The sequence below is a fragment of the Podarcis bocagei genome, assembly GCF_964188305.1.
Source record: "Podarcis bocagei genome assembly, chromosome: Z".
Lineage (NCBI taxonomy): Eukaryota > Metazoa > Chordata > Lepidosauria > Squamata > Lacertidae > Podarcis > Podarcis bocagei.
Window position 1 is genome coordinate 1,413,051 of NC_138140.1, and position 25,172 is coordinate 1,438,222.

Sequence of the window (25,172 nt, forward strand, 5' to 3'; positions counted from 1 at the left end):
GACAAGCAAGCCAGTTGGAAGGTTTAACCTCTGTATTCTGATGTAAGCTGCCCAGAGTAGCTGGGGCAGCCCAGTCAGATGGACGGGATAAAAAACAGCAACAAACTTCAGCCATTATTGTGTGCTCTGCAGCTCCTCCACTTTGAGTTTTATACCTCTGATACATGTGGCTGAATAGAAAACACATTATTATGAAACAGGAATAGAGATATGATTTGTAATGGATATATTAATATAGGCTTATCCTTGCCTTTTTCTAAAGAAACATGTTCACAGGCTGGGGTCTTTCCCTTCTATTTTCCCTTTCAAGATATTTGCTAGACCCTCATTGGTGGGGCAGCTTTTGAGAGCATGGAATCTGCTTCTCCTGTATTTCCCCCAACTTCTATGCATCAGAAAAGATAAGAGTGATGGTTCTGTAAGACTGGCTTGGATATACTATGACTTTCCTGCAAGTCAGCAGTGTAAACATCAGCTGTGTTATTTTGTCCTCTGCGGAAGCTAGGATGCTGCCACCAGAAAGTGACCGAGCCCAGAGAACTCTCAGATATGCCAGGAGTCCTGGCAGTGACTTGCTGTCGTTTCTTCATTCTCACGATCACATACCTGCCCTACATTGGGGAGGAATTTTCCTGGAGATGAGAGATCTCCAGGGCTTAGTTAAGGTGAAGATACAGTCTTTGTGGTCCTTTGAAATTGTCTGGTTTATAAAGCCCTATCAGTCTGAGAAAGTGAAACAAGGTTTTGGGTTGTGGAGAACAGAGAGTGACTGAATTAACACTTAATATGGGCCAAACCTCTAGAAGATGACTGCTATTAGGTTTTTTCCTTCATGATGCCTGTGAGTTGCATTTTTCTCTTGAAAGAGGCGCGTAGAACCCAGCAGTTGTGATTTGGCCTGAATGTTCACCAAATAGACTTTGACCTCAGTAGATCCCTCCTGTTACATTCTCTACAAATATAAGCCAGTGGCTTTAGTAGAAGGCTACTGGAACTGAAGAGCACTTCCAGATAGAAGTCTTGTTTTGTTTTTTTTAAAACCATATACTTCTATTCAGAGTCTCCCCCCCCCCCAGCCAGAACTCACCGGAACTCAATTCCGGCAGGTGCCATTGCCATTATAAGAGAACAAGGAAAGGTGTTCATGGCCAGTTCTGGCACCTCTTTTTCTCTTTTATTAAAAATACCAGAGCTGTTTACAATTGCACATAAAACCATACAGTGAAAACCATATTAAAAGGTTAAAATCAGAAAACTATTGTGGAAAGAACCCAAAAGTTTTGAGCAGACGTTTAAAAGTAGGAACAGAAGGCGTCTCCTGAGCATCTATTGGCAGCGTATTCCAGAGGGCTGGGCCAATGGGCACTGGGCTCAGTTTCTTCTTGTCAAGTGAACCTTCTTGAGCAGTGCTCCTGCATGTGAGCTGAGTGATCAAACTGGGAAATACGGGTTCAGGCACCCCCACCCCCAGCAATCACTGGAGGCGGAACCATGGAGCTGATCTCATTTTCAACCTGCTGAAATCCTGCAGCTTTTACAGAATCTCTCATTAGGTGAGTTATCTTCTTATTAGCAGCGTGTTTTCTGTGCAGCAGCCACTGATGAGAGATGAATATGGTTGATGAGTTATATCTTTTCTTTTTGGTTTTTGGTGTTGGTGGGTCACTGTCGTCCTAGCCACCTGAGTCCCATGTTCCCTAGGGAAGGGGAGCCCTGGCCACAACGAAGTGTACTCCTCTACTTGCCCCCCCCTTCCCTCCTTTGAGATACTTGCTGACTCTGGATAGCAGATCAGTTACTTTCCAGGCTGCTCCTTATCAATCAGCTTCCCAAATTTCCCTGGTGCTCCACTGTTGCTTCCTTAAGTAGCACTACGGGTGTGACGGTATTCACATTAAACTGAGGCCACACGGGTTATGAAACAAGAAATGGGTTTACTAAGATGGAAAGCATGCATATGTTACAAAGAAAGAAATGCAATTTCCCCAAATTACAGAAACCCAAAATATTCCCTTTGGGGTTAAAAACAACCCAAAGCTGAATAAAAGCAATCCCTGGTTGAATAATAATCCGTACTATCCAGAGTTATCACACTGAGATTCCATTGATCTAAAAAAAATAATCCAGGATGGCAATTTCTGACAGAGATTCCCCGTCAGTCACCTACCTTGGATTACAGGTCTCAGGAAGTCTGGTGCTTATAAATCTGCTTCCCTCAGATGAGGAATGGGTAGTTCTGTGCATCAGTAATGCTGGGTGCCTTTGTCATATGCCTAGAGCCTTGTGGCACCTGCTAGGACTCCCTATAATTTCCCTACAGAGATATGCATCCCATAGTATATGCAGGTAAAATTGTTCATTCCCGTGTTTTTTCACAGCAACTGTTCTTATCACGCAAGAATGTAAGACATCTGCTCATGAGTAGCCAGTCGGGGGATCCACTCTTCATGTGTGTGTCAAAGTGGAGAGTTGCAGCCACAGCTTCTCCAACAAATGGCTTCATTACAGCTGCTGTCATTACAGATTTCATGTTGCCGGGTAACTGGAGGCAATTAAATCATTGTCCATTGAGCAAGAACTCTAGAAAAGCAAGCTTCTCTAAATGTCACTTTCACTTTTGCGAAGAGGCCCACTGTTTGGAAACGGCTGCATTCTCAGAGAGTCCCAGCTCAGAATTGTTAACACACTTGCTTTAGTACTTACCACTTAGATTCTTTTGACATGTTGGGTTAGTAAAATTAACAGAGCATCCGCAACAACATTTTGCTTGTGTGGTTTATGCAAGGCGGTGGCTGCCTCTTGCTAGAAGGAGATCAAGTTCATTCATTGAGCTAAGAGATATTGTGTCTTACTCCTTCCTAACGTAAATATATAATGATGGTTTGGCAGCTCTGAAAAGGTGCCATGTAGTAAAGAATAAGACGTAAAAACATGATAGACATGCTTCTGCTGCTGCTGAGGTCCTCAATATATGGAGTTATTGTGAGAGGGAAGGGAAACTCCTCCTCCATGTCTTTCAGTCAGTACCAGCAAATTTCCTAGTAATTTGCTTGCTTTAAATATCTTAAGACACGTTGAGATCCGTTCAGTTAGGTGCAGATCTTGCAAGTTCACCACAAAGCAGAATTTTCTATTACTGTGTTAAAACTCAGGGTTAAAAGAGAAGGTCTTATTCAGGGTGTGTCAAGGCATCCTGGACCCTAGAGGTCCCAGGCCCTAAGGAAGTTAGATTAGCTTCAACCAGAGCCAGGGCCTTTTCAACTCTGGCCCCAACTTGGTGGAACGCTCTGTCTCATGAGACCAGGGCCCTGCAGGATCTGATCTCTTTCCGCAGGGCCTGTAAGACAGAGTTGTTCCGCCTGGCCTTTGGCTTGGAGCCAATTTGATTCCCTCCGCCCCCTTTTTCTTTTTTCTTTTCCTTCTCCTGCAATGAGGCTCCATTTTAATATTTTAATGTTCCATTATTTTAATGTTGTATTTTATTTTTGTTTTTAAGTTGTAATCACTCATCTTGTTTTTATTATTGCTTGTAAGCCGCTCTGAGCCCGGCCTTGGCTGGGGAGGGCGGGGTATAAATAAAAAATTATTATTATTATTATTATTATTAAATGTCCCCAGCTAAATCTGGTTATTCCTTTATTAGCTAGGACAGGGATAGCCAATATGGTGCCCTCCAGATGCTACTGGAGAGCAGTTTCCTATATCTGGTGGGCACCATGTTGGCTACCCTCTGAGCTAGTAAGGTTGCTCATCTAAGCCAATAGGAAAACAATGGTAGGTCTAAGGATTCCCCCTCTCTCTATATCTGTGGAATCTTCTCCCCCATTTCTTCTAGAAATCTAGCTTGAAACTGACGCAGAGCAGCAGATACTCAAAAACACACAAGTTAAGGGATTAGTCTGTTACACATCCTTATTCCTAAGCCTCCCCATTGCCATCCCCTGTCATGGCCTTCAATGCTATAAGTTGGTGGCCATTGGCACTCAGTGGCTACAAGTGCCTTTTACCAACCACCATTGGTACTACAGCTACGACTGTTCCTGGCCCGAGAAAGCTTGGCCACCGCACTTCATGTGCTGGTTACTTCGAGGCTGGACTGCTGCAGTGCGCTCAATGTGGGACTTCCCTCACACTTTATCCGGGGGCTTCAGTTAGGGCAGAATGCTGCAGGAGCGAGGCCTTGTCAGCATTTAACACCTGTGCCTAGAGATCTGCACTGGCTGCCCATTTGCTACCGGGCCAGGTTCAAGGTGCTACTGTTAATATAGAAAGCCCTTAACAAGCAGTTTACCCCATCTAGGCCCCATTCGACTGCTTCAATCTATGGAACCGGCACTGTTCCGCATTTATAAGACATCAGTATTTTAGAACTCCCTGCCTATTGACACCAGGCAGGCTCCTTCACTGTACTCCTTTTGGTGCCAGCTAAAACACTGTTTACTGGGACGTGGGTGGCGCTGTGGGTTAAACCACAGAGCCTAGGACTTGCTGATCAGAAGGTCGGCGGTTCAAATCCCCGCGACGGGGTGAGCTCCCGGTGCTCGGTCCCTGCTCCTGCCAACCAAGCAGTTTGAAAGCACGTCAAAGTGCAAGTAGATAAATAGGTACCGCTCTGGCGGGAAGGTAAACGGTGTTTCCATGCGCTGCTCTGGTTCGCCCGAAGCAGCTTAGTCATGCTGGCCACATGACCCGGAAGCTGTACGCCAGCTCCCTAGGCCAGTAAAGCGAGATGAGCGCTGCAACCCCAGAGTCAGTCACGACTGGACCTAATGGTCAGGGGTCCCTTTACCCTTTACCTTTAAAACACTTTGTTTAAACAAGCCTACCCAGATATGTAGGATGTGAATGTGCGCTAGAATCTATTTTTAGTTGATTGTTGATTTTAATTTTCTTTAAATGTTTAAACAGTTGTTTTTAACCATTTTTACTGATTTTAATTGTTTTGTTCTCTTTGTAAATCACTTTGAGGTTTTGGGGTTTTTTTACAATAAAGCTGTACATAAATTTAATTAATTAAACTAGACTTTTCATTTAGTAGCATGAGAAGTTGCTTGCAGTTTAAAACTTCTGCATGCTTGGGGAAGAATCACAGTCAGAAGCAGCAGTAGAGAGGAAGCCCCCCCCCCCCCGCCACCCAAAATGTTTTGATGCATATATTCAGGGCATCTAATTTCCATAGAGTCGCTTTAAATTCAGATGCACAGCATCTGTACAAGCATGCAGAAGTTTTAAACTGCAAGCAACTTCTCATGCTACTAAATGAAAAATCAGGGGGGCTGTAAACAGTAACTATGGTGTTGTCATGGAGGCAGTTCAGAGGGAGGGGAGGAAGCAATTCCACTTAATTTGAATTGGCTTTGTCATATTTTCACATAGCCAAATAAAAAAGGAATCACAAAACACTTCAGAATGACGCCAACAATTCATACCTCCACCCTGAATAGTGGTGTGAAAGGAGTGATGCTGCAACTATCTTGGCTACTGTGGTGTGTGATTGTGGTAGTAGAGTTTAATGACCTCCCCGCCCCCCACTGTCACCTGTAAGGAAGTGCTGCTTTTACCTCCTGACAGAAGGTGCTGCTGTTGTTGTTGTTTAGTCATTTAGTTGTGTCCAACTCTTCATGACCCCCTGGTCCAGAGCACGCCAGGCACTCCTGTCTTCCACTGCCTCCCGCAGTTTGGTCAAACTCATGCTGGTCGCTTCGAGAACACCGTCCAACCATCTCGTCCTCTGTCGTCCCCTTCTCCTTGTGCCCTCCATCTTTCCCAACATCAGGGTCTTTTCCAGGGAGTCTTCTCTTCTCATGAGGTGGCCAAAGTCTTGGAGCCTCAGCTTCAGGACCTGTCCTTCCAGTGAGCACTCAGGGGTGATTTCTCCACCCCCATTGTTCAGCCCGGACACTGAGGTCCAGCACCGAGGGCCTTCTGGCGGTTCCCTCATTGCAAGAAGTGAGGCTACAGGGAACCAGACAGAGGGCCTTCTCGGTAGTGGCGCCCGCCCTGTGGAACGCCCTCCCATCAGATGTCAAAGAGATAAACAATTACCTGACATTCAGAAGACATCTTAAGCCAGCCCTGTTCAGGGAAGTTTTTAATATGTAACACTGTACTGTTTTTAACACTTGATTGGGAGCCGCTCAGGGTGGCTGGGGAAACTCAGCCAGATGGGCAGGGTATAAATAATAATTTATTATTAAATTATTATTATTATTATTATTATTATTATTATTATTATTATTATTATTATTTCCTTAAGAATGGATAGCTTTGATCTTGCAGTCCAGAGGACTGCAAGCACCATAATTCAAAAGCATCCATTCTTCGGCGATCAGCCTTCTTTATGATCCAGCTCTCACTTCCATACATAGGCGCCGACTCCATGGGGCCTGAGGGGGCCCGAGCCCCCTCAAAAATTCGTTTGGGGGGGCTCTGCCCCCCCAATAATCTCGGGCGCCCCTCCAGCAGAGCGCCACCGCCGCCCCTCCCCCAGCCCAAAATGCACAGGGTCGGGCTGCATGCCTCCTGCCCTCCCTCCCGAGCAAAAGCTCCACCCAATTTCCTTCGGAGCTGATTAATAGGCGCAGCACACTCTCCCCTATTCGCTCACGAGGAGGCGGCGCCACTTTATCTGCATATTCATGAGCTTATTAATTATTCATGAGCTTTCGCGGACTCCCCCAATATTTTTTATAAGTCGGCGCCCCTGCTTCCATACATCACTGCTGGGAAAACCATAGCTTTTACTATATGGACCTTTGTTGGCAATGTGATGTCTCTGCTTTTTAAGATGCTGTCTAGGTTTGTCATTGCTTTTCTCCCAAGAAGCAGGCATCTTTTAATTCCGTAACTGCTGTCACCATCTTCAGTGATCATGGAGCCCGAGAAAGTAAAATCTCTCACTGCCTCCATTTCTTTCCCTTCAGTTTGCCAGGAGGTGATGGGACCAGTGGCCATGATCTTCGTTTTTTTGATGTTGAGCTTCAGACCATATTTTGCGCTCTCCTCTTTCACCCTCATTAAGAGGTTCTTTAATTCCTCCTCACTTTCTGCCATCAAAGTTGTGTCATCTGCATATCTGAGGTTGTTGATATTTCTTCCAGCAATCTTAATTCCGGCTTGGGATTCATCCAGTCTAGCCTTTCGCATGATGAATTCCGCATATAAGTTAAATAAGCAGGGAGACAATATACAGCCTTGCCGTACTCCTTTCCCAATTTTTAACCATTCAGTTGTTCCATATCCAGTTCTAACTGCAGCTTCTTGTCCAACATAGAGATTTCTCAGGAGACAGATGGAGTGATCAGGCACTCCCATTTCTTTAATAACTTTCCATAGTTTGCTGTGGTCAACACAGTCAAAGGTTTTTGCGTAAGGTAAAGGTAAAGGACCCCTGACAGTTAAGTCCAGTCATGAACGACTCTGGGGTTGTGGTGCTCATCTCGCTTTATTGGCCGAGGGAGCCGGCGTACAGCTTCCGGGTCATGTGGCCAGCAGGACTAAGCCACTCCTGGCGAAACCAGAGCAATGCACGGAAACACCATTTACCTTCCCGCCGGAGTGGTACCTATTTATCTACTTGTACTTTGACGTGCTTTTGAACTGCTAGGTTGGCAGGAGCAGGGACCGAGCAATGGGAGCTCACCCCGTTGCGGGGATTCAAACTGCTGACCTCTGATCGGCAAGCCCTCGGCTCTGTGCCACCCGCATCCTGATCGGCAAGCCCTCGACACAGTGCCACCCGCATCCCTGGTTTTTGCGTAGTCAAGCTCAAATTCTGTGAGAGTAGCTTGGCTGCTCCTGTGTTTTGCTTCTTCAGCATGTAGTAGAAGTTTTGTGGAAGTCTTGTTTTTGTTGCTATTGTTATCATTTTTATACTGCTTTATATTTTAAAGAAAAATCTCAAAGTGGTTTACAACAAATTAAAACATCAAATAAAAACAATCCATAATAAATTAACTTCAAGCTTTAAGAAAAATTCAAGCATCACTCCCTTAACTAATGTGTGCTCTTTTCCTTATCTGAAATGGGGATTTATGACATCTGTTAGTTTTGAGTTAAATTCCAGTATAGCCTTTCACTGAGTTTACCAAGCCCGCTGAAGGAGTTGGTGAATAAATCAACAATAAGCTTTTATTATTCAAATAGATTAATTTTCCGCTATACTAGGAAAGCCAGTATTTATAGTCACAAAGGAGTGTAGGGGAAAGTGGTGAATTAAGAAGTGTATTCAGTGCATGGGGGCCATTAACTGCTTGATCCCCCTTTCTCATTCTTTGCCCCCCACCCCCACCGCTTCTCCTAGCAGGAGATTTGCATTGCCAGAGTCTCTTGTGCTCAGGTGAAGACCACACCCCTTGTTGTGAACAGGTTTTTCCCCCTGTGTACAATGGCATAAAATAACCCTTGATAGATGCCATTTGCAAATGATGAAAGGCAAGAGTTGGATCTGTATGGGGGGGGGATTAATATTAGCTGTTATTGTAAGCTCTATTTCTTTTGGTGGTGGGCCAGGAAAGAAACAGCAGAACAGAGGAATGACTTAGTGATTCCATCAGGTGAAATTGGGTTGTAGAGTTGTGCAGCACTATTTCTACATGAATCTGCTCTGTATTGTATTTTAGCCAGAGCAAAGCACAAAGTTCTGACTTTCACATTGAGAAGTTTGTATCTCAGTCACAAAAACCTGCCTAGGGATTACGCTTGGCATGTGCAGCCCTCCACTGGGCGTGATTGTGGGGGAAGAAAAGAAAAGGAGGATTAAAAATCCATCTGTTTTTCAAGTAGCAAATGGTGAAATCTATTTTTGTTCCCTTTTTTGTGGCTGCTTTCCTGCATTAAGGTTCAGAAATGCTTGTCTCCTCCCTAATGCACCCCAGAATCTCTGGCCACCCCCTGATATCCAGCTATGATCTAGCAGTAGAGAAGCACCTGCAGCCAGGATCCAGACTCGTAGCTACTAGCAGAACTGGAATAATGAACAAAATGAGCTGAAGCAAAGGGTTGAAGTGGATATGCAGGGCTTTTTTCCAGCTAGAACTCTCTGGAACTCAGTTCTGGCACCTCTCAGGTGGGTGCCATTGCCATTCTAAGAGAACAAGGGAGGTGTTAATGGTGAGTTCCAGGACCTCTTTTTCTAGAAAAATAACACTCTGTATATGTCACTTTTTTGGTACTTCTCCCTGGGTATCTTCCATAGGATAACGTAACCCAGCAAACTGCCATCTTGTTTGCTGAAAGTGCCTTGGTGGATATAGTAACCTAAATGAAGTTTCTGAACACATGCATCACCGTAAGCCCTTCAAAAGTTGACTTGCCATTAATTGTATTCTGCAGTTAAAAAGCAGCAACCACTTTTAAGTGGTTCTAAAGCCCCTAAACTCCCCACTTTTCCAAAACAAACTAAAGAAAAGCCCCACAACACAAAGCAGGTTCACACAGACCACACTTAAACCACGGAAGGAAAAAGCAGGAGCATTGTCCTCAGCCTTATCCCTGCTAATCCCCTTGGCCCTTCACCCAGAGTTCCACTATGCAGCACAGAGCTTCCAGGCAAGGGTATGGCAAGTCAAAGGCCTGCACCACCTCATAGACTTAAAACCTCATACCGATACAAGAAATACAAAACAAATGAGTGGACAGCCAGAAACCCTGGCAGACCTGTCACCAGCTATGTGTCTTCTTAAACAACCCAAAAACAATGAACAGTGATACAGTGAATACTTAAATCGAAACAAGATGGTATCACCACAGCAACTATCTTTAAACAAACAATAAAGGTCCTGGAGTTGTTCAGCAACCACTTGCTCAATCACCTTGCCCAAGAATGGAAGATTTGAGACTGGGCGATAGTTGGCCATACTGGCCGGGTCTAAAGATGGTTTTTTAAGAAGCGGTTTAATGACCGCCTCTTTCAGCGGATCTGGGAATGTTCCCTCACAGAGGGAAGCATTCACCACCCCGCAGAGCCCATCGCCCAGCCCTTCCCGGCTAGCTTTTATAAGCCAGGATGGGCAAGGATCAAGGAGACAGGTGGTTGGTTTCACGCATCCAAGCAGCCTGTCCACATCCTCGGGGGTAACGGATTGGAATTGATTCCATGCAACTTGACCAGACAGAGCTCCAGCACTCTCCCGCCCCGGCCCTGCTCCCACAGTGGTGTCTAGCTCCTTCCGAATATGAGTGATTTTATCTGCAAAAAACTTTGCGAAATCGTTGCAGGAGATCTTGGGGTCTGTTAGATTGCAAACCACCTGAAAGAGTCTCAGGTATGGTAAACTCCCCCTACTAGAAAAACTAATGAACCGAAACTATCATGGTAACAAACAAACCAGGACCCTGGTGTGGCTTCGTTTTACTACATACACAGGCTAGAAAGACAACGACTGATCCACTCCAACGACATATGAATCAATATGGCTAACTTAACCTAGCGATACCCCCCCCCCATCAAAACACCCTGCAGCCAATCAACTGCAACCAACTACACTTTGGGCCCTCTGATCTCTCTCTCCGCCAGCAAAAATAAGATACCTATCTACCAAGCTCCACTCATATACTCTGCAAAGAATGAAAGTTTACTGTCTCCCCAACCCCCTCCCTTCCTTCCTTCCTTCCTTCCTTCCTTCCTTCCTTCCTTCCTTCTTCCTCTCTTCCTCTCTTCCTCTTTCTCTATTTTCCCCCACCCTCCCCCTTTCTCTTTCCCCCTAAACCCCACATTGTCTACAACAAAAATGTCTCAAATTGGCTGTAATTGACCTGTATGAAAAGTCCTACAATTTGAAACAGAGACACTGAAGGTATGGGAAATCTGTTAATGAAAACATATTTTTGATGATGATGATGTCCATGTCCATAAACTCCTTCTGACAAAGGTCAGCCCATACAGTCAGGTCTTAAACACTTGACGTGCCTTTTCATTGCATTCTGGACAGTGGGTGGTGATGGAACTGGCAAGAGGATGCGCTGTCTCTACCTTGGAGATTGTTGGGAATAGTGTTGCCTCTTGTGCATGCATGTGCTGATGTTGCTTTTTTTTTTTTTTTTTGCCTTTCAGTTAACCGCCTGCATCCATGGCTCTGCAGCTATGCTTTACCCAATGTTTTGGCAACATGTTTACATTCCTGTCCTTCCTCCACACCTCTTGGACTACTGCGGGTAAGGCTGCACGTGTCTTTTTATTTAAAACTGAACTTCCGTCTTATGAGCCTGAACTTCTAAAGATTTCAGTGGTTTGGGGTTTTTTTGTTTGGTTTTTTAACAATGCAGCTGTTCAAATCTGTGTCAAAAACATGTGTGTGTGAATATTAAGTGGCTGATCCAGAGATACAGATTTTTCATGGCCTAATTTAATAGTACAGGACTTGTAACTTGCTGTAACATATGTTCCTATGGAATATTTTCATAAAGGAATTTAATCATATAGAATACTCTCGCTGTCTGCATTTGAGTTGAGAGGAGATCAGCAATATGGTTTTTTTTTCCTTTATTTTGAGTTCCTCTCCTCAAATTCAGAAGTTGCTTTGCTAATTCCCACCTGTTCTTATTCTGACTTTCAGATAGTCTTGCACTAAATAAAAATTGGATGTTCGTGGTGTGTGGTGAAACCTGCTCCTTTTCATTCCTTGTTTCACCATAGCATATAGCATCCTCTTTCCACAGTGGCAGTTTGCTCAAATTCTGGGTGTCCATTATCTCAGCCTCCACCCCTCAGGTGCCTCTTGTTCCCTTGCTAACTATAGCCAAGTGACTCCGACTCTGCCTTTGCACATCTCTCAAGTTGCAGTCCTTGGGTGAAGACAGACGTGCCATTTTAAGAAGAGGAGATGCAGCTTTTTAACACCTTTGATGCCCTCAAGTCACAGACACATTTTTCCCTCCTGTCTTGAGCTCTCAAGGGGTGATGGGGTGGCTGTTCTTGCATGTTTTCTGTGTGGTATCAGGCTGAATTCAGGAAAACCCCAACACCTCAAGAAAAACCCCTTCACCTATATGAATCCACAGGGGTCCTAAAATCAGCATCTGAGGCTTTTCTCCGTGTCTCCCTTCCAATAGATGTCTGGAGGGTGGCGACAAGGTAGCAGGCACTCTCTGTGGCAGCCTCTTGTTTATGGAGGGAGGGAAGCTCGCCTGCCTTCAGCAGTGTCCACTTTTCGGAGTCAGGGAAAGGCGTATTTACCCTATTTTTCGTTCTATAGGACGCACATTTCCCCCTCCAAAAATTAAGGGGAAATGTGTGTGTGTCCTATAGAGCGAATGCAGGCTGCGCCGCTAAGCCCAAAGCCAGAACAGGAAGACGGAGCACTGCGGAGCGCTCCGTCTCGCTGCTCTAGCTTGGGGACGGTGCCTTCACCCCGCTGTCCTGCAGAAGCTAGCAAGGCTGTTCCCAAGCCAGAACAGCGAGACGGAGGGGTCCGTCTCGCTGCTCTAGCTTGGGGACGGCTGCGCGCAAACCTCTGCAGGGCAGCGGGGTGCCTTCACCCCGCTGTCCTGCAGAAGCTAGCAAGGCTGTTCCCAAGCCACAACAGCGAGAAGGAGGGCTCCGTCTCGCTGCTCTAGCTTGGGGACGCTGCGCGCAAACCTCTGCAGGGCAGCGGGGTGCCTTCACCCCGCTGTCCTGCAGAAGCTAGCAAGGCTGTTCCCAAGCCAGAACAGCGAGAAGGAGGGCTCCGTCTCGCTGCTCTAGCTTGGGGACGCTGCGCACAAACCCCTGCAGGGCAGCGGGGTGCCTTCACCCCGCTGTCCTGCAGAAGCTAGCAAGGCTGTTCCCAAGCCACAACAGCGAGAAGGAGGGCTCCGTCTCGCTGCTCTAGCTTGGGGACGCTGCGCGCAAACCTCTGCAGGGCAGCGGGGTGCCTTCACCCCGCTGTCCTGCAGAAGCTAGCAAGGCTGTTCCCAAGCCAGAACAGCGAGAAGGAGGGCTCCGTCTCGCTGCTCTAGCTTGGGGACGCTGCGCACAAACCCCTGCAGGGCAGCGGGGTGCCTTCACCCTGCTGTCCTGCAGAAGCTAGCAAGGCTGTTCCCAAGCCACAACAGCGAGAAGGAGGGCTCCGTCTCGCTGCTCTAGCTTGGGGACGCTGCGCGCAAACCTCTGCAGGGCAGCGGGGTGCCTTCACCCCGCTGTCCTGCAGAAGCTAGCAAGGCTGTTCCCAAGCCAGAACAGCGAGAAGGAGGGCTCCGTCTCGCTGCTCTAGCTTGGGGACGCTGCGCACAAACCCCTGCAGGGCAGCGGGGTGCCTTCACCCTGCTGTCCTGCAGAAGCTAGCAAGGCTGTTCCCAAGCCAGAACAGCGAGAGGGAGGGCTCCATCTCGCTGCTCTAGCTTGGCGACGGCTGCGCACAAACCTCTGCAGGGCAGCGGGGCATTGCGCTCCAAAGGCTTCAGGGATCTTTGAGGCTGGCGGTGGGGGAAAGCAGCGCTTCCCCCCACTGCCAGCCCCACAAGCTCTGGTGAATGTACCTTGAACGCACCTTGTTTTAGAGGGGGAGAACAAGAAAAAAAATTTTCCCCTGTTCTCCCCCTCCTATGGTCCGGTGCGTCCAATGGAGCGAAAAATACGGTATTTCCCCAGGCATTTCAACAACAATAGTGCTACGGCTTTTGGTGACCTAGTTGGTGTTCCTTCTTGCAGTAGGTGAGAGGAGGATACCTTTGTTTTTAAGTGATGATTATGGAGTGCACTCTGCTTTGTTTTTGTAGATTCATTTTCAAAACACGAAACTCAGAACAGCGACTCCCTCCCCCCACATATACCACAAAGAACTACCCCCGTACCCATACATCCTCCCTCCCGGAACAGATGGTCAATTTGTCAAGTCCCGCCATAACCTTGTTTATGAGTTTGGTGGATACCAGCCATTGGAATGTTTGTTTGAGAACCTTATAAAGGGATACCAAATTTAGATAAAATGTAAGTCACTTGAATCTTCCTTGGCTGTGGGAAGTGGCTGATAAATTTAATAAATTTAAAACTAGTTGAATTTTGCTGCTACGATCATTAGTATTGTGGTGTGTTTGGGGACAGCCACACCAGCTGCTCAGGAAAAGTTGCTGTTTGCTGCTTTGGGCCTCTGAGAGAAAATGACTTGCAGCAAAATATAATTACTTTAGGGGACCCAGCTATTTCTCCCCCTTGATTACAGTATCCTGTTGGCAAAAATATTGGTTAGTTACATACATTTACTCAGCAGAGAATAAATAATGGGTTCTCGCTCCCCTCCCCTCCCCTCGCCTGCATTAGGCAACATATAAAGCTCCTTGCTTTGGCAGAAACTTAAAATTTACCAATAAACACCTGCCACGTTTTTAAGAATAGCTTTTGAAGTTCAGCTCCCCCCACTCTATTGGCAACATCCCTACAATTTGCCAGCTAGCCTCACGCTGCTCCCATTTCTCTCCATCCTGTTAGCTTTGTGCTGCGCCTTGTTAAATTCCCTCTAAGGAGCGGAGTGGCGGGGGCAGGAATAGCGGGCTTTGCAAAGAGGAGGCCTACAGGTTCTGAAGAGCACCTGATTGACCTGGAGGCTGGCGTCCCCCTGAGCCTGGGCACAGACCCACGGGGGTCTTGGAGCGAAAGGGGAAGATGCCTTGTTTCCTTGCTACATAGGTTTGGTAAAGAACATTTGTTAGCTCATATATAAATTAATGAGAAGAATGCCAACATGGAGCCAGCTAATGGTCCCAGGAAAGTGCACATGAGTGCCTTCTGCACAGGGGCTGGTTCAGATACTTACCAGTGGTGCCAGTCTACGTATAATGGAGAAATTGCATGGCCGCTCCACAGGCAGACAGCATCAGATGTGCGCTATGTGGGCAGTTTGGGTTTTATTGGGGAGTTTTTTGTAAGTTGCCTTGAGCTCTGGAAATGTATGGGGCAGGGGGAGCAATTCCCCTGATCTGGCACCTGTGAAGAATGCCCACATCTCCAGTTGATTTCGCATGCATGTTTCCTTACTTATCCAACATGCAGAAGCCATCACCAACAGTTGGAAGCTCTGAAACATTCTTGTGATATTTGGGGTGAACGTTTCCCCTTGGGGCAATATTTAGTGTGGAATAACAGTACTAAGTTGCCATTTTAAAATAATTTTATACCCCCCTCAGTTGTGGCAACTCCCACAGCAGATGAGCAGGTGAGCAGATGAGCCACTTTGGAAATGGCATGCGGTGCTGTCTGTGCCATTGGCAGCCAGCGCAGTCAGAGTGAGGCCTCATCGCATGGTGCTCACATCTTGTTTTGGAGACCAGTTAAAAATAAAAAGTAACCACCAGGGAGGAATAATGGGGTGGTTTTGTATTTCATCGGATTGTTGTTGCTTTTAGAGAAAAGGGGCAGGTTGGGAACCCAGCGATGATGATTGAAGCAGAAATTTCACACTGACAAGATACAGAATTCTAAACAAGTTTTAACTTTATTGCTTTAAATAAGCTGTTGCCCCTATCCACAAATGCCATGAAATTGGTATCTGGCTGATAATTTTATTATCTGGTTCATGCATTTTCTTAAGCAAGGTCTCTCTCTCTCTCTCTCTCTCTCTCTCTCTCTCTCTGTGTGTGTGTGTGTGTATATATATATATATGTGTGTGTGTGTGTGTGTGTGTATATATGGGCTATATGCCTTCTGAGTAAGGAACCAGCAGGGATAACTAGCCTTCTAAGTGAAGTGTGAGCAGCCTGAAACATGTAAATTTCAAGGAGGTTTGTTCCTCTGTGGATTATTTAAATGTTAAGTACATCCCCATGTCAAAGAGACACGGAATGGAATCTAGAAACTATTATCTCCTGGAGGAATGAATTTTCCATTTCACTCTCTGGTGCAGGAAGGGCCAGTTCCCAGTCATTTGCACGGCCAGCGGGTGTTCTTTCTCTGCATAATGGGCTGCCCGCCTGTAATTAACACATGGGGGGAGGCTGTCACTGCCAGCTTTGTCTTGCTGCTTGCTGCTAGGAGTTCTCAGGATGCTAGTGTGTTGCACACAGGAGCAGCAGTGCTGGGTCAGGAGACTAGGTCCACTTTGGCTCCCCACCAAAGCCAGAAGGGGCTAGGAGCAGGCCCAGCGTTTTCAGAATGCAGGTGCCTGCCAATGGGGAACAAGCGCTGCACCCGACCTGCTGTGGCGGCTCTTCTGTCCCAGGAAGGCTTCTGGGAACGGGAACGGCTGAAGTTGGGGCGCTGGAATGAACGAGCCAAGTAAGCAAACTGGAAGCATAGCTAGGAAAAACCCTGTAATTACCAGGAAGAATCTAATTGCACTTTTGCAGACACAACAACTGATTACCGTAGGCTGATGTGAACTTTAATTAGAGCGATAATAGCACGCTATACTTGTCTGAATAAATCAATTTGTGTGCCATAAATACATTTTCCCCAAAATAGCTCCTATCTATTTTTGAAAACGGTGTGAAAGCTGGAAAGGTACTTTTGGGCACAAAATCACGACCTGCGAGCCTCGTCTTCACTGCTCCCCTCTCCCGCCTCCCCCCCCCCCCCGGGCTTTGAGGTTTGGATCCCTACAAATTGGATCTTTATTATTTCTTCCTTTGTCTTTGTGTTGGGTTTAGATTGCTAACCTTTAGTTGGTGTTTGGTTGTTTTCTTTGCAGCTGTGACATGAGAAAGAAAAGAGCAAAAACAGAAGCAGATGGTAGAGGAGAAATTTAAGTGATTGAGAGTTTTCCAGCTAGATTTGTGTTGCTTTCACCATATATATGCATGCTTATAAAAGTTTGCACAGGCATCACTGCCCAGTCTCTTATGACCCAAATATAATACCGGAGAGCTTGGGGTGGGGGGGTTTCCATTATTTTACCTAGAGCATCTGTGTGTCTTTCGTGGATCATACATGCCGACAGTTATGTGTCAATTTGCAGAACTGTTCAGGAGATGAGGAGGTGCGTAGTGCAAACCGCACCTGGCAGGTTTTGGTGACACTCTTCCTTTTTAATGACTGGAGCTGGTCTTTTCTTTCCCTGAGTGGCTGCAGATTCCCCTTCGCGTCAGTTTTTAAAAATACTTTTTGTCCCAAACAGCAATATTTTCCTTGGTGGCACTTGGGCTTAAAATCTCCCTTAATTTCACATGCCAGTTTTCCAATTAGTAGCTGCCCACCTCTAGGGTGAGTAGTTAATGCAGCCTCTAGTTAGCCAGAGGAAATGAATTAAACTAATTGTAAAAATGCAGCTGCAATGAATGGGGCAATATGTTGCCATTAAGCCCACAATATCCATATTCATGCTTACTGACTCCTTGGGTTCTTCAGCATTTAATCAGCATTCTCCCGTTACAGCATTCTTGTTGGGAGGTGGCAGGATGCAGGGTATTTCTTCATTTCCAAAGGCCCAAGCTGTGTTTTTGCTAACATAACTATGTATATTGCAGAAATGGTGTTTTGCCCCACTCGGCCGGGGTGGGTTTTAGCTGCTGACAAACAGCCTTGTTTTTAATTTGTGCTCATCACCTCTGAGGAGCTCTGGAGCTGGTGAGTGGTAGGAGGCGTAGATGCCCACTGCCAGCATTGTGCGACTCTTGGCCGAGGTTCTAACGCCACACCAAGCTTCAAGTTTGGATGCTGCAACAACCACACCCTGTGGGTTTCCTCTCCACCATCTCTTCACCCCATAAAATAAGTACCATTAGATCATAGATGGCTAAGCTGTGGCCTCTGTAAGTTGGAGGGACTACAGTTCTATTCACCCACAGCTAGTATGGGTAGGGACAGTGGGAGTTTCAGTCTATCAACATCTTCAAGAAGATGTTAGCCACTCTTGCATTGGACTGTTGGGCCATATAGTAAGCAACATAATAAGAGATTTCCCTTCTCAGACTCAAGTCCCAGTATCCTGTTTCTAAGTCTCAGGGAAGTGCCCAGGTAGAGCTTGCAGACTATTGCCTGCTCATGTTGTTGCTTCCCAACAGCACAGAAATTCCAAAAAGCCTTCATAGACTCCGTGCACCCTATTTATGTATATAATTTCTATACCGCTCTATATTTTTAAGAAAAATCTCAACGCGGTTTACAGCATATTAAATCAATAAAACATAAATAAAACAATCTGAAGAAAGTCAAATATAGCGTATACAGTCAAAGCAACGTAATTAAAGGAAAACTAAAGTATTATCTTAAAGATTTCAAAAGAAAACATTACAAAGGAGGTAAACTACAGAATACATATCTAACATAAAATTAACAAAAAAAATCTTAAAACATTTCAAAAGAAAACATTGCTAAGTGAAGTCAAATATAAAATGCACATTTAAAACAGCATAATTAACAAGAGAATAAAATAGTATCATAAGCATAACACGGCTGTTTGGCAGGCACAAAAAGAGCGCAAAAGAATCCAATAATTGGGTTTGTTGTCAGGCATGGTGATGCCCCTCTGGTCTCCCAGGAGCCTCTTTTGTAGGGCTGGTGAGTCTGGCCAGGTGGAAAGGGCCTTGCAGGGAGCGGCCTTCACACCCACAGCCGGCGATGTTCCTCCGGCCTCATGAGGAGCCTCTTCAGTAGGGCTGGTGAGTGTGGGCCTCGCCTACACATCCAAATCTCTGGGACATGTTGCAGGTGGTCATAGCAACATCATCCCTCATGTTGGCTCCCGCCATCCATTTATCAAAAAAACAGATGAATTGAAGAGATTGCACCCCTGTCTTTTGGGGCTGCTGGGTTCCCATCGAGTTAACCTCCTCTGTCTTCGCATTGCCCTATTTTAAAGCCACATAGACCTGCTGCCGCCAAAACTTCCTTTGCCAATGAAAATGTTCGTAGGTTAAGTATGTGTTGCATGAGAAGCACTTCCTCTTGTCCGGTCAAGAGGGCTGGAGAGGAAAGAGCGTAGCACTGCTTATGCATTGTTGGGCATTGTCTTTTTCTTCTTTTTGTAGACTGTGGCCTTAGCCTTGGTCACTCTCATATGTAGAGCATTCTGAAGAATGCCTGCTTATTCCCAAAAGTTAACCAAGGTGCAGGGGCTGGTTTGCTCACATACTACTTCATTTCTCATTTTTTGATTACTCACCTCATTGGGTTTCTGAATAGCCTCCACCAGAAGCCATGGTGCATGACGTGATAAAAGAGCCCACTTGGTGCTGCTTTTGACCTTTGGTGGCCGATTCATGCCCACACATCACCTGCAGTCATCAGTGTGTGGACAGGACATGAGTGTGACAGGCAGACCAGACTTTGGGAGCCTCATGCTATGCAGGTGGAGACAAGCTTCCCTTTGCACTTACATTCTCCACTTGTCTTTCTAAGCCCCTTTGTGCTTTGCAATATCTTAGATGTTTTTGATTTTGACACTTGTATTAAATATTTTGTGCTCCCTGTTGCATTCCTTGATTAATTGAGGACTGACAGATCAATACAAAGCAGTTAATTAAGTTTTACAGATCCGACTCCCCCCCCCCCTTCTGACAGGCTGTTCTCCTGGACGCCATAGCGGAGGCCCCCTTTTTATGGAATTGTGAACTCTTCCTGCTCTTTTTCATTATCCTTTCCGAGGTTCACGAGATGAGACATTTGCAGCCTGAAGACTTCCTGCCAAGGTTTAGATTTTGTATTCTTGACATTGAAGCTGTCCTGTTACTGAATCTACTTAATTAGGAACACATTTCGGCTCCATGTCTACTTCTGGAACAGAGCTGGCAGCCTAGCCAGCCCCTGGCCCAGCGAAGACAGGAGTTTTTATGTGGCTACACAAATGGTGTACTGCTTTGAGTTTAGGTTGACCTGGTGTAGCTTTAGCCCTGGAACACAGTACATTTCAAAGGCACTATCTAGTTATGATTCTTAAACGTTAGACAATGTCAAGCAAAAATATCCTAGGGTGTGAGATTCTGCCCAGTTCCAGGTGGTGGGTGGCTGCCTGTTCGTTTTCCTTAACCTGAACACTTAATGACTCAACTTTGGGGCATTGTGGGTGAATTTGGGGATTAAAAGCTCCAGAGACAACAGCTTCCTTCCTACGGGGCTTTAAAAAACTCTGCTAACAACTTAAAAAAATTTGGGCTGAGAGATGACTAGGCTAAGATTCTATTGCATAATGCCAAGCAAGTCCACTAACCTGTTGGTTGCCAACCCTGCCTAAATGGCCTCTTTCTGAAGGAGCTCTGCTGGAAGGATGCTCTCGTTCTTGCATTTGTGTAGCTCTTTAGCTGGACTGTTTAGCTGGACTGTTCCCTTTTACTGCAACACAAACATGTCTGCAAAGGCCCTGAATGGGAAGCAGAGATGGGGACTTTCCATTTTCACAAGACTTGCACCAGGGATCCTCCTGCCTGGGCTCTGCTCTTCATGGCATCCTTTGGAGCACTAGTCACATCTCCTGGCACAGGGGAGAGAAATGTAAAACTGTGCTACTTGTGTAAGGACTTGAGGAATGTAAAAAAAGTGGGGGGGGGGTCAGGGAACGGTATAAAAGTCTGCACTTGGATTTTATCTCAGTCCCATTTATCTTGTAGCACCATGTCTTGTTACTTAATTGTTTAGTATTATGTTATCTGTGTTTTAGTTGAATGTTTAATATGTCAGCTGATGGTTTCCTCTCTATTTTGAAGGAGGAATTAGCTGGGGAAAGTCTGCCAAAGCCCATCAAAGCAGACAATTCTGCTGTTAAGGGATCAGACCTTGGCATACGGCAGCTTTGTATGTTTATATGATGCTAAACCTGGAATAGTACTTTGAGTTTTCAGGTGTGAGCATCTGATTTCTAAGAGAGCTTTGGTTGACATTCTTGCTGATGTCACTTCCTGTAACTTATTTACATCTGTTCTTTAGTTCCTGGGGCCGCTAAGGGCTGTGGAGCCATATTCCTTTTTTATGCAATTGCTGGTGCCTCTCCTAAGCTTTGGGCTTCAGGTGACACAGGAATTAGTATGATGCTGAGCTTTTCTGCTCAGAGCTGCTTCCATTATCTAGGGTGCTTCCAGATAAAGGTGATATATTGCAAAGAGGTAATTCAGATCTGATGTTTCCATATGTGCAGCTGGCACCCAAGAGTTTACACATGCCTGGTAAAAGAGGGTTGTGCTCAGGTGAGGAACGTGGGGGTGTAGCGACAGAGGCTGCCAACTAAAATGTCAGCATACACAAGGCATACCGAACCCCCCCCCCCCGCAAATGCATTGATCTTCTTCCACACCAGCAGTGACTGGATATATTTCGGGGTTATTTTTACTTACTGAATTTTCTACAATTGAAATGTGAATTGGGGGAGGGGGGAGAGAGTACAGTCTTGTATTTTGATAATGACATCATGCAGACAGTGTGACAAACTTGCGTGCATGAACATCACCATTTCCAGTTAGATTCCATGTGACAATAATCCTAATTGGCTTCCTAACTTTTCTCTCTCAGGCTAAACCAGTTGTTTCTATTTTGTTTCAGAGCTCCAATGCCCTACCTCATAGGAATACACCTAAGCCTGGTGGAGGTAAGTTCTTCTGTTCATCCTTGATTTCCTGTAATGGGTTCTTATCTTGACTTGCATGGTTTTATTTTCTTCATTGTTTTCTTTAAAGCACTTTTACCCTGCTCGTTAGTCAGGGGTGGGGAAACTCCATCCCATGGCACTAATTAGGCCTGCCTGACCATAATTGTCAACCTACAGTCACTTGCCCCATCAGGTGGGGGCTCAGGTGAAGTTGCAGCTGGGCCATAAAGAGTTTGGCAGGACTGCCAGTCAGTTGCTAGACGCCATCAGCAAAGCCATTTGCAAGGCACCTTGAAATCCCAACTACAGTGGTACCTAAGAACAGCCCTGTTTACTAACTATTCGGTTTAAGAACTCTACAAAACCAGAAGTAGTGTCCCGGTTTGCGAACTTTACCTTGATCTAAGAACAGAAGCCGAACAGAAGTTCATAAACCGAGGTACCACTGTATTAGCTGATTTCCAGGGTTTGAGACAAAATGCAGCACAGTGCTTTCTGCAAGCCTCGAGGATCAGCTGACAGTTGGGGCTTGAAAAGAGCTCTGTGCAGCTGAAATCCCAACAATCAAATTCCAAATTTGCCTGGTGCAGCCAGGGGGCCTGGGGGAAGCTGTTTGTGCCTCCTCCAGCACTTTGAATGCAAGCTGCTACCTGTGAAAAGGAAGAAATGCTCCATTTTTATACAGAAAAAGCAGTTTGTATTTAAAGCTGTTTGAATACAAATGCTTTCACCACAGAAGGGAAAATGCTTTGCTTTTAAGACTATTTCCCCCTCTGCATAAGCTGCAAAGAGGCTCCATGAAACCAACTATCAGCTGATAGGCGGTTTAAATGAGTCTCTTTGATGGCACACTTCAACTGCCAATCAGCTGGTTGGCGCTGAAAGCCGGTGTTCAGAAGTTGCTCTATAAGTGATGGTTACAGTGACCACTTTGGAACTCCTTATGATGTCAGGTGATTGACAGATGGGTGGTTCCACCTACCTATCAGTTGGACCATGTTTGTGGGGGAGATAAGGATCTGGGCCACTGGCAAGGTCCCGTTCCCCATCCCATTCTAGGCCAAAAGCCCCTCAGGGTGGAAATCTGACATTTTATAATTTGAAAAATGCCATGCACATGTGTGGCACTATATAAACGATAACTTTAAAAAATGTTGCCCCTCCACCTACAAACAGATTGTTTTCCTATTTTTATTTACCAACTACCATAGAATTTCAGCAAAAAGTCTGTGAGACATTTAGTTTCTTACTGAACATTAGTCAGAAAACCAAAAACAGTCAGTGAAAGATTCATAGTTATGGAAATAAACAAATAAACTTAATGGACTGATCTGGTTTCCACTTTCCACAGCAGGAAGAAATTTCACAAGTACATCCTTACTTAGAGCCATTAAATTTAAAATGTTTTTCCAAGTTGCTACAATAAAAAATGATGGACCGCCCTCCCATCAGATGTCAAAGGAATAAATAACTGTCTGACGTTTAGAAGACACCTGAAGGCAGCCCTGTTTAGGGAAGTTTTTTAATGACTGATGTTTTAATGTATTTTTAATCTCCTGTTGGAAGCCCCCCAGAGTGGCTAGGGAAACCCAGCCAGATGGGCAGGGTATAAGCAAATAATCATAATCATAATAATTACAATTAATTTTGCTGTTCCTTTACATGACATACCTGCTCTTAGTGGACAGTAAGTGCACTGTGACTATATTTTGTTCTGAATTCTGACAATAATGGTAAAATATGTTTACCTTTTAGCTCCATGTACACCTGGCAATCCACTAAGAAATGTGACATATACTCTAGCACTTGTAGAAAGACTCCCTAATATTCTGAGGAACGTTAATACATGGATTGTGCTCCATCTGGGGGAGTGCATTTCACTGAGCTTGTGTAATGGCAACCCTTAGATCTCCCCGTTCCAGGTGCTCAAAATACTGATGGAGCTGAACAGGAATAACAATAATATTTGGATTTAATGCAATTGATTGACAGGAGGAAATATCAGCACGGTTATTTGGAATAAATCATCTTTCAGATATTGCAGTAATACTATTTTGGTGTTGTCTGGGATATACAGATAGGGAATTGCAAAACCTAAATTCAGAACTGCAGCAAGGAACTTGTGCTGCCAAAGTAGCATACAACTCTCATCTCATCTCCCCCTTCTTCTGTTCTTTGCATAGACTAGACCTGAGGCCTACCTCCTTTATGTTTGTTTGTTTGTTTGTATTAAAATTTGCATCCTTCCTTGTTCGGCAAAATGTCAGCTCAAGACAGCTTACAGTATCTTCACATAAAAAGATGAGTTACATTCAAAAAACAAACTAACAGTAGTAAAAATAGAAAAGTAAAGAAGAGAAAATCCAGAACAATATTAACTAAGGAATGCCTGATGAAATAATAGTTTTTAATTCCTGCTTTAAAACTATCCTTGAATCCACTAACAATTTTAGGATTGCTTGGGATGCGGAAAACATAATCAGAAGGCAATGAGTTGGGAAACAGGGCACCAATGGAATCATTTTCTGGCCCTGACTTTAATGGTGTAGAGTGTTGCTTGAATGCTCTTTCTCTGTCCCACGAGGATGACTTAAAAGTAAGGAATGTCATGCGGACTCCATAACATGCAACCCTCCCCCTCCCCAACTGTTCTTGCAATTCACAGTATTTATTTGCGATTCTTTCCTTCCCCATTTTCAGTGATGGAAATCACCTTTCCCAAGCCACATTTGTGAGTCTTTACAGATACTTGTAAATAGCATGTAGTCCCCTCACCCACCTCCATGTTTTAGATCAGAGTACTTAGCTGTGTGTAGGACCTGAGCACACTGTGCTAAATGAATGTGTTGCTGTGGTAAATCTAGAGAGCAGCAGCTACAGTCTCCCATGTTCGGTGTGTGTGCTCATCACTAGGCATCCTGCCCTTCAGTTACCTTACTGAGAGGTAAAAATCTCTCGCTGTCCAAGTGGTGGACTTCAAAGCAATGTGTCTGCTTAACCTTCTCCAAAGTTTGCTGCTTTAGATGCAGGCTATCCCTAGTGGTTCTCTTGCCCTCTCTCTGCTGAGTTCGAAGAGGCATTCATAGGCGAATTTTACACAGTAAACCAAGCCATGGTTTAAAGCAAATGCGTGGGCTCCCGGAGAGGAAATTGTTGCTTCTTTGCTCTTTCTCTGGTCCTGCTGTTGTGCCACTGAGGGCATCTGAACTGAGGTTTGTGATTTGTCTTGCTCCAGGCAAACAGCGAACTGCAGCCAAGTCTATACCTATGGCTTACTGTTCAAACTTAGTGGTTTGAACAACACACTAAGCTAAACTATGGCTTAGGTCACTGTGGCACAGCAGCAGGAGGACCATGAGCCCATACGTTCACACTAAACCAAGGTTTGGCTTAGCATTACATGAGAACTGGTCCATAGTTTCCCAAGCTTCCTTTTGTTTTGTTTTACAAAAGTTCATCAAGTGGTGTCCAACCTGTTTCAGGGCTGTTCTTTCGTGAAAAGAACATGAGCATGGTGGTGTTTCACATGAGCCCTAAAGCTAAACAAACAAATAGATAAAAATGCCTCGTGGGGTGACCAAGATCCATCTTGTTCTCTCTGATTGGCTACCAACAGCAGCCAATCATATTTCCCTTTAGAAGCTCCCCAGCAAGACAATGTGAAGAGACCCACCCCACCCCCATCTGGTGATTAGAGAGGGGGGAAGAGAGCACTTCCAAACAAGGAGACTGCATGCCTAGCTGCCATG

General features: G+C 45.3%; 1 protein-coding gene across 6 annotated transcripts in view; it reads left to right on the top strand.

Moving 5' to 3' along the window:
• DENND1A (DENN domain containing 1A) overlaps positions 1–25,172 on the top strand; it is a 281,962-nt gene that overhangs the window by 164,433 nt on the left and 92,357 nt on the right. For all 6 annotated transcript variants that reach the window (XM_081179677.1, XM_081179679.1, XM_081179678.1 and 3 more), the window contains 2 exons: positions 11,054–11,154; positions 21,378–21,423. In XM_081179677.1, the coding sequence (XP_081035803.1) occupies positions 11,054–11,154; positions 21,378–21,423 (147 nt within the window). The remainder of the gene's footprint in view (positions 1–11,053; positions 11,155–21,377; positions 21,424–25,172) is intronic.